At 42.6% G+C, this 10,294-nt stretch overlaps 1 protein-coding gene across 1 annotated transcript; it reads left to right on the top strand.

Moving 5' to 3' along the window:
* The first annotated feature begins 243 nt into the window (after nt 1-243).
* RTCA (RNA 3'-terminal phosphate cyclase) lies at nt 244-8,071 on the top strand. Its single transcript, XM_066193108.1, is given in 14 exon segments — nt 244-270; nt 272-322; nt 325-399; nt 401-592; nt 699-799; nt 1,626-1,769; nt 2,524-2,647; nt 3,128-3,186; nt 3,710-3,851; nt 4,954-5,078; nt 5,218-5,276; nt 5,841-5,935; nt 7,021-7,125; nt 7,492-8,071. Coding segments are annotated over 14 exon segments (1,398 nt in total). The 3' UTR covers nt 7,591-8,071.
* The last annotated feature ends 2,223 nt before the right edge of the window (nt 8,072-10,294 follow it).

Below are 10,294 nucleotides of genomic sequence, written 5' to 3'. Positions count from 1 at the left end.
TGACGGTATTCGCTTATAGCCTGGGCTTGATAATCTTAGAGGTCTTTTACAACCTAATTCGTTCTATGATTCTGAGGAAAACCAGCTTGTAACGAGGAGGGCAGCAGTCCGGCCGCTCCCCTCCGGCGGCAGCGCTGTGCCCATGGCTCTGACCTGGCAGGTGCCGCGGTTGTTACAGCTCCGGCCCTCAGGACAGGGGAAAGGCATTCCCTCCTGCGGGACGCGGTCAGTACCGCGGGGACAATGCAGCTCCCCCTGCCCCGTGCCTGGGCGCCGGGCCCGGCGGCTGCTCCGCCCCGCCGCGGAGCCGCCCCGGCGGGCGGGCGGGCGGGCCGGGAGGCGCCTCCGCTCTGCGCCTGCCCGGCACCGCCGCCCGCCCCCGGCACCGCCGCCCGCCCCCGGCACCGCCGCCGCAGCATCCCGGGCGCGCCTCCGCCGTGAAGCGCTCCTGGCCCCGGGGCTGCTTCGCCGAGGGCTCGCTGTGTTTAGGGCCCCGCCGCGATCCCATCGGCGCGGCTTCTGCGAGAGACAGCGCTCATCGCCAGCCATGGACGGGGACAGGGTGGAGATAGACGGCGGGATCATGGAGGGGGTGAGCGCCAGCGGGCCGCGGCTTACCTAGTCCCGGGCAGCGGTAAGGGCTGGCCGGGTGCGCGGGAAGCGCCGTAGCGCCTGACGAGCGCCGTTTCTGCGTGCAGGGCGGGCAGATCCTGCGGGTGTCCACGGCGCTGAGCTGCCTGCTGGGGCTGCCGCTGCGGGTGCGCCGGATCCGCGCCGGGCGGAGCCAGCCCGGCCTCAGGTGAGACCCTCCCCCGGCGGTGCCGGGCCTCAGCCGGTCACTTACGGCGTGCAAGGCCTTGGCTGCTCTCGTCGGAAATATTAGTGTTTCCATTGCTTTAAATGGAAGCCTTTTTACCAGAAAATCCGGTCTGTGGCTCACGAGGAGCGAGGGGGAACGCTGGGGCACGAGGCGGGCTCGGTTCCCTCGCCGGTGCCGGCAGCGCGGGTCCCGCCCCGGGCCGCTCCCGGGGCAGGGGAGGAGGGCGCGGCCCCGCCGCTGCCTCGGAAACGTTTCCGCAGGCGCTAAGCGGAACAGGGTTTCAAACCGGGAACAATTGTAATTCCTGAACAAAACATAGCTTACCGAGCGTACAGGGTTAAGAACAGTTAGTGTATTTCCAGTGTTAAGAACAGTTGGTGTATTTCCTATTTAAATTACCCTAACAAACGGAAACCGGCACAAGGCAAATACATACGCAGTTAACTCTCTTGTAGCACTGCAACCGGTTCTGGCTCAGCCGGTATTGCCATCATTAGCCCACTCCATTTCTGTCCAAGCATTTATCACATTGGACAAGTGACTGCTCTTGCATCTCGTCTATCTGTCCGAACCCATTCTAGTGGAAAAGATACCAGAATCCTGCATATCCCAGTATGGCCTGAGTGCTGCTCCTTTATCTCTTGTGAACTCACAAGTACTGTAGCAACCAGAGTGAATTTCTGATCCTTATCTGATCCAAAATTTGCAATTGTAGTTTTTTAGTTGGTGTTTAGCGGTTCTTTTAATGTAACATGGGCATGCAGTCTACTTGTGTGTGTCTCTAACTGTGTATTGTCACTCTCAGACCTCAGCATCTGTCTGGATTGGAGATCGTTCGAGATCTGTGTGACGGGAAGCTGAATGGTGGAGAAATTGGCTCAACAGAAATAACCTTCACTCCTGGGAAGATCAAAGGTGGAACCCACATAGCAGATACAAAAACAGCAGGGTGTGTCTTTGTACACCAGCTTCTGGTAACTTTAAAATTGCCACAGTAGATTGGGGGAGAAAAAGGAACATTTATAGTTTGGTAATGACTCCAGGATATGTGATGCCTGAGCCAGGTTATGTGACCTAAGAACCCGTAGTATAGGCAGGATAGACATGAAGTACATGCAAAGTTTAAAACTATGATTGATATAAAAGCTGAAGACTTGGTTCATGTTATGCAAAAAGCAGCTGCCCCTGTATTTAAAACTTTAGGTGTTATTTTCTTACATTAGTATGTTACATACCAGACCAAATGCATTAAATTTGATAAATATCTCACATCCATGAGGTCTGAAATAATCACCATACAATAAGGTAAATTTTGACATTTTACTTACACTCATAGTGGCACAGTGTATCATATTAGTCTTTTGGAACTGCGTACATATTCCATCCATGTATTAAAACCTTTTTCTGCTACCTAAACCCAGAGTTCTGATGGCCCAATCAGTATACTAATCTGCATAACATTTACTTCAAACAGAACTATTAAAGATAAAATTATTGTGAAATGAAAACTTTCATATTTCGGCTTGCTAATGACATGAAGTTTTAAATTAGTATTTTTTTAGACTAGTAAGTTTATAGATAATTTAAAAAATAAAATTCAAAAGTAGATGTATGGAAAGTCATTTGCCTTCGATATATAATGCTTCTATGTATTTTATGGATTATGAGTGTATGACATTTGAGTATCTTATAATTGCTTTTAGGAGTGTGTGTCTCCTGATGCAGGTAGCAATGCCCTGTGTGCTGTTTGCTGCTTCCCCATCAGAGCTTCATTTCAAGGGTGGGACTAATGCGGAGATGGCTCCTCAGATAGACTACACGGTCATGGTAGGGAGAAGTTCCTTTGCCTTGCTGCATCTTCCCTGAGTGTGTGTGCAGTGTAACTGCTGATCCTCTGTTGCTCTTACCTCAAGTCTATTTGGGATTATGGAATTAGGCATGGGAATATAACACTATTAGTATACTGGATGTAGAGAGCACCCAATGGTTCATGGAATTTCCTGAAAAAGAAAGTGGTTTCTTTGGTTTTAATTACTACAGAAAGTTTCACTTAAAATGTGAAGTTTATCCTAAAGTGCTGTGAATTAGTCTTCTTTTTTTTTCCATAAGAAAATCCTTTTATACAAAGTGACATTGAGAATGAAGTATGAGGAATGTCAAATAAGCTATATGGATGAGACTGGCTATCTTTTTTTTTAATAATGCAACTGAAATTTTTGTGTTGAGCTTTTTGTTTTTCTTATAAGATTGCATAAATTATCAATGCAAAATAATTTCACTCTGTGTTTTTATATGTTTATTTTTCAGGTTTTCAAGCCAATAGTCGAAAAGTTCAATTTCAAATTTAATTGTGACATAAAAAGGAGGTGAGTTGTGGAGCTGTGCAGCAGTCCTGGGCCTTACTGAACCCATGTGTGAGCAGAGGCACACACAAGGGGCTCTCAATCAAACTGAGGGATGAATTTATAATGTATGAGCTAATCTGCATTAGCTGCCCCTGTGTGTACTGTCACCATGTGATGAATGGGATATCATTCTTTGCTGTCTTTTTTTTTTTTTCTCCTTGCTGAGTGTACAGCTGCTGTGTAATGTTTGCTGTTGGCTCCCCTGAGGGGAGCACATGCTGGACAGACAGTGCATTACTGAACTTTTTCAGGGTGCCAGTTAGGTTGGGGTTAGGAAGTTAATAAGATGTGCATTACAGAGGATTACTGTTAGAGAACCTAATTCCATTATAAGGGTTTCTGAGGCATGCATCAAGAAAACTTGTATGTGCAGTAACAGGGAACAAAAAATGTATAGTGAAACGTATGAAGAGCCTCCTGGGCCTTTTCTAGGCTTCCTTGTTGTCATTGCATTTAATTATATCCAATTACTGTTTCTAAATAGGGGCTACTATCCTCAAGGAGGTGGTGAAGTTGTAGTCCAGATGTCTCCAGTCAAAGAGCTGAGCCCAATAAACTTAACAGAACGTGGCACAGTGACAAAGATTTATGGAAGGGCATTTGTTGCTGGAGCACTGCCTATCAAAGTAAGTGCTTATCATGGCTCTGGTAGTGTCCAGCTTCATATAAAATGGCATGCAATCTGCTTAACATTCCTTTACTCTCCTGTCTTTTGCAGTCTTACATGAGCTGAGCAACCTTATTAAATGGTTTCAGTTATTCAGGCTGTAGGATATTATATTGGACATACCTAAAATTCATTCATTGCACAGCAGTGTAAAGCTAAAACAGGAAATGAGAGCAGTATCCTCATCCTTCACTGGGCTATTCAAAAGTCTTTATTAGCATATATTCAGGGATACCTTATATCTGATTTATGTATTCTTCATATTCACGTGGTTTATTTTAAATCTGAAATTGGGGCCCTTGTTCATAAATCTATGAGCAGTTTAACAGGAGGAGGCCAGACTACAACAAGTTTTTCAACCATTTCTGAAGGCACTAGAATAAGTTAAGGGTAGGTTTAGCCAAAAATAAAAAGGAGAGAAATTTGCTCCTTTATATTTCCTTCTTTCTATCCTTCCTGTCCTGAGTGCTGGGACCTCCTTAAGGTTCCTTCTCGAAGGAAGAGGAGAAGCTGAGTTACTGTTTGGAAAGCTGTAGACTGCTGGTTTTGGTCTTAAAATCTCCAAACCTATGAATATAGCTATGATTAGATCACAGGAATGGGATAAACGTTGTATGGCCCCATTTGCTTGTGATGTAAAATTGTTATTTTATGTATTCTCTTTTGCAGAATATATTCTGTACATAATAATTGTGGGGTGAGATTTTTGCATTTGGTTTTGAGGTGGGTTATTTTTAGAATCTAATGTTTTGAGTGAAGACTAATTTTTTTTTTCTCTCTGAAGAAAAGTTCTTGAATTTCTATTGATATTGAAGTTTCTACATACATTTCTGTAACTGTCATTTGTACAGCATTTAATGTTACCTTAATTTTGTAGCAAAACTTTCAGAAAAAAATCATGTTCAGTTCTTGCTTGCAGGGGTTTATAACAATCTCTTGTTTTTCTAGTTAATGAAGTAGCCCCTTTATTCAGGGATTAACAGTAATAATTAGATTTATGAGGAAAAAAGTACTGCTATATTACATAATTTTATTATTTGGTTTATGTCTTGTCTTGTTAGCTGGCTAAAGACATGTCATCAGCAGCAGTGAGATGCATCAGAAGAGAAATCAGAGATCTTTACATTAACATTCAGCCTGTCAGAGAACCTGATGATCAAGCTGTTGGGACTGGAAGTGGAATAATGTAAGATGAGGCCAAGCTTTCTATTGTTACCTCTAATCTTGTTGGTTAATTACCTAGGTCTTGATTACGGATCTGATAAATAAACTGTAATATGAGGGATTTTGTTCTTAATTTTAATTCCTTTTGTTTTTCTGCTTAGCATTGTTGCAGAGACCTCAACAGGTTGTTTGTTAGCTGGGTCATCACTTGGCAAGAGAGGTAAGAATTCCATGAATTCTTTGAGACTTAACTGAATATACCAGTAACAAATAGGAATCTGAAGTATCATCTGTTTAAAGATCTGATGCTTTGAATGTTTCATTTTAAACTGGATGTTTTTAGAAATAAAGGACAGCAGAAATTAGCAGATTTAAAACATAGTAAGTGGAAATTTACAAAAATAACAGAACCATTACCTTGTATCAGAATGGATAATCACTGGAGAATCAGTGGAACTATTTCTGAACTTTAGGAGCATAAACTTTGTGTTTTATTTATGAAGTTTTTGCTCAATAATGAATCTAGATTAAAATGAATGGAAGTGAACTTGGTTTTAAATGATTTGAATCAAGTGCTTTTCTGACTAAATGAAGCTACTTTCTTTCCACTGCTTAGGAAGTATAAACTATATATGAGCCTAAGATGGGAAGGGCTTTTTTAAGCAGACATTTGAGGCAAGAGCATAACATTTAAAGAAAATAAGGTTTAAAAAGTTGATAATTTCTTGGGGTTATTTTTTGTATTTTTAAATAGTAATTTTCAGTTTTCTGATTTCTCTCATAGGAAAGAATGCTGACAAGGTTGGCATTGAGGCAGCTGAGATGCTGCTTCAGAATCTTAAACATGGTGGAACCGTGGATGATTCTCTGCAAGACCAAGTAAGGTTCCTATATGTGTTTACATGAGGTTGAAGTAGCAAGAACATGCATGCACTACTTGTAAACAATATAGATCTGAACTGGGAAGGAGCAAGATATTAGTTAGTAGTCTCAGAGATGGGCAGCCACAACATCACTAGAATTAGAAAATTACATACAGTTCTTAGGAACCATAAATGCTTTTAGCTTTGCACCCACAGCCTCAATTTTTCCCTTTCTCTAACCCTCAGTAAGTATGGAAGAAAGAGACAGGAATTTGCTTGTATTTGGCATTCTGTGTAGTGCAGTGGTAATAACTCCCTCCTTACATATATAGAATGATACTGAGGGGAGGTATTGGAGAATATCTAATGGGACATGCTCCCCGTTATCTTGCTCCCCTAATTTCATTTGAGAATGAAGGCCCTCCACTACCTTATCTTAGCCTGATAAGAGTCTTGGGCTGGTTTAGCTAGGATGATGTTACCTCTTAGCTGTAAACACCTGGGTACACATTAGTATTATGTAGTGTAATAAGTATTTTGGTCTTGGACTCAGCCTCCTTTTTCCAAGCACAGCCACAGCCAGAGCCACTGTGTATGGGAACTGCACAGAGCTAATCATACTTGCAGTATTTTTGTCATGATGATGTTTTAAAGTCAAATCAAAGGTTTTTAGGTGTCTGGATGGCGAAAAAGTGATCAGGAAGGGTTGGAATTAAAGTATCTCTTCCTGAGTTTCTCTCCATTTAGGTAATCTACTAATCTGGAGTCTGACATGACATTGGGGAATTTTGGGGCAATACAACGGGGGAGAGCAAAGTTAAATGAACAGGAGTTCAGGGCCAGGAATTCAGAAATAGGAATTCAGGGGCAAACTGCACTGTGGAAAAGTAGCCCTTCTGTAACAGGCATTACAGTAGCAATCTCCAGACTTCTGGAGCCTTGGATCACTCTTCAAAATCAGCTTCTTTAACTTTTATGAAACTTGGAAGGCAAAATTTTTATATCTACAGACATTTTGCTTGTTTTGGTTGGGTTTTTTTTAATCAATAAATTCCTAGAATCTGAAGAATGATTTAATAATTACCTTTCCCTCCCTTTCAGCTGATCATTTTCATGGCACTAGCAAAGGGAGTGTCTAGAGTGAAAAGTGGACCAATTACCCTTCATACTCAAACAGCTATACACTTTGCAGAGCAGCTAACAAAGGTGAGTACAAACGTTCAGGAAGTTTTACCTGTCAGTTTTCTTCCAGTAACTTGGCAATGTACAGTTCATCAGGTAGTGTGAGCTGAACTTGATCATGGAGGACAAGCATTGATAAAACATTTGCTATGCTATTTACCTGGGATTTTTCCTGTAGAAAGTGAGCATACTCTAGAGTTAAAGGCTTTTAGAATGGTTAGATACTTTTACCACCTTTATTTAAATGCTTTCTGGAATTAAACCTTTCAAAGCTACATATATGTATATATATAAACACGTGGCAATACAATTATTGGATATCAGATATTGAATATTTAAACTGCTGCATGTGATAACTCAATTAGTGATGCAATTCTAATCCTGTTGTAGGCCAAATTTACTGTGACAAAATCAGAAGAAGAAGACCCCAGTAATGATACCTACATCATTGAGTGCCAAGGAATTGGGATGATTAACCCAAACTTATAGTGTTAAAAAAAAAAGGCAGCAAGCTGCCAAAGCAGCACTCAACATACCTCAGTGATGTATTGCACTACACTTCATTGGATGTATAATCTACCTGAAGAGGAGGAGCCTTCTCTCACATCAGAGTGATTTAACTTGAAGGTTGATGTCAAGCTTTTCCTTGGTATGGTGAGAATCTGTCATGTGAAAAATGAAAACTACTTTTTTTTTTTTTTTTTTTACTATTAGCAGCAAAATGAGTAGCAACAAGACAGCAAATAGAATATACTGTATGTATGCAAGAGCTTCAGTTAGAAGCTAAGAACTTTACCTAAGTAGAAAATGGCTATTTTAGTTCAGTATTTCTTGCCCTTCTAAAAAATATAAGTTTTGTTCTATGGAAAACTTTATGTTATGAGGTACATAGAATAAAATGCACCATTAAATCTGTATTGCTGTTCTTCCTTAGCCATTTGATAAATAATAAAGCAGTATCACCTTTTAACAGGCTGGTATTTGTATGTGCTGTTATCTCAACAGGTTATGCTTGGGATAGGGGGATACAAAATAACTTTTCAGCAGCATGGTTTCTTTTTCTCCCGGCAGAAAGAAGACTCAATGCAAAAGATAATCTTTTAAATCTTTTTTTCATCTATTTTATAAAGCCTTCTCAGGCAAGCTAAATCAACATTATAGCCCAGACACCAAGTATTAGTCCATGATATGGACGCCCATTCACAAAAAGGATGGGGAGGAGGATCCTGGTAATTATAGGCCAGTCAGGCTGACCTCAGTACCCAGTAAGGTAACAGGGCAGTTTATACTGAGTGTCATCATGCAGCACCTACAGGATGGCCAGGGTATCAGGCCCAGCCAGCACGGGTTTAGGAGGGGTAGGTCATGTTTGACCAACCTGGTCTCCTTTTATGACCAGGTGACCCGCCTGGTGGATGCAGGAAAGGCTGTGGATGTTGTCTCTTTGGACTTCAGCAAGGCCTTTGACACTGTCTCCCGCAGCACACTCCTGGAAAAGCTGGCAGCCCGGGGCTTGGACAGGAGCACTCTGCTGGGTTAGGAACTGGCTGGATGGCCGGGCCCAGAGAGTGGGGGTGAATGGTGCTGCATCCAGCTGGGGACAGTCACCAGTGGTGTCCCTCAGGGGTTTGTACTGGGGACAGTTCTGTTCAATATTTTCATTGATGACATGGATGAGGCATTGAGTCTTTCATTAGTAAATTTGCAGATGACACTAAGCTGGGGGTGTTGGAAGGTAGGAAGGTTATGCAGAGAGACCTGGAATGGTTGGAAGGATGGGCAGAGTCCAATGAGATGAAGTTTACTAAATCCAAGTGCTGGATCCTGCACTTTGGCCACAGTAACCCCCTGCAGTGCTCTAGGCTGTGGATGGTGTGGCTGGGCAGCGCCCAGGCAGAAATGGACCTGGGGGTTCTGGTGACAGCAGCTGAACATGAGCCAGGGTGTGCCCAGGTGGCCAAACGGGCCAATGGCTCCTGGCCTGGATCAGGAATAGTGTGGCCAGCAGGAGCAGGGATCTCGTTCTTCCCCTGTCCTGGGCCCTGGTGAGGCCACACCTTGAGTGCTGTGTCCAGCTCTGGGCCCTCAGTTTAGGAAGGATGTTGAGACACTTGAGCACATCTAGAGAAGGGCAACAAACCTTGTGAAGGGTTTGGAAAACAAGCCATATGAAGAACGACTGAGGGAGCTGGGGTTGTTTAACCTGGAGAAAAGGAGGCTCAGAGGTGACCTTATCACTCTCTACAACTCCCTGAAAGGTGGCTGTAGCCAGGTGGGGGTTGGTCTCTTTCTCCAGGCAGCAACTGACAGAACAAGAGGACACAGTCTCAAGCTGTGTCAAGGGAGATATAGGTTGGATATTAGGAAGAAGTTTTTCACTGAAAGAGTGATTAAATACTGGAATGGTCTGTCTGGCGAGGTGGTGGAGTCACCATCCCTGGATGTGTTTAAAAAAAGACTGGATGTGGCACTCAGTGCCATGGTCTAGTTGAGGTGTTAGGACTGGGTTGGACTCGATGATCTTGAAGGTCTTTTCCAACCTACACATTCTGTGATTCTGTGATCATGCCACAAAAACTTTTTCTGAAGTATAAAGAAGGTGAAAGGAGAAATAGGGCACAATTTGTTTTGCATGTGAGGACCGCAGGCACAGAGTTGGAATCACTTAACCAAAACTGCATAAATGAACTCTGGAAGCTTGAATTGATTTCCATGTTTCCCAGTCCATCCTGCAGCCATTGCTCTACAATCTTTTTTCCTCAGTTTTGACTACTGAACCTAACTGCTAGAGATGTACCTTGAGGTATTGTTTGCCGTACTAATTAAGATAATTACTTACTTAATGCATTACTGTGCATTTCTAATACCAAGAAAAACCTTTGCCAATATCCAGAAAACTTCACCACCTATCTACTGAGCAATATCTTTCTTCTTGGGGTTTTTGCCTTAGTGCAAAGAAATGCTAGTAATTTCCAACTGATTATTTTTTCTTTAGTACTGCGGACAGTCTGAAGGGGGCAATAGACACCTGCTGAAGTATTTTTGGGACACAGACTCGACATCCTTTGAAGAGCACCTCTCTTGAGTTACTTGGCTGTGCCGTTAATGAATTTCAGTGTTTCCTTTTTGAAGAATTCTGAATGTATTTAAACAAAAACAAAAACAAACAAAACCCCCCCAAACCCCAAACAAA

Source organism: Chamaea fasciata, unplaced genomic scaffold (genome assembly GCF_029207755.1).
Source record: "Chamaea fasciata isolate MVZ Bird 193981 ecotype frontalis unplaced genomic scaffold, bChaFas1.0.hap1 SCAF_10, whole genome shotgun sequence".
Taxonomy (NCBI): Eukaryota; Metazoa; Chordata; class Aves; order Passeriformes; family Sylviidae; genus Chamaea; species Chamaea fasciata.
Note: the sequence above shows the minus strand (reverse complement) of the source record. Positions and strands in the feature narration are given on the sequence as shown.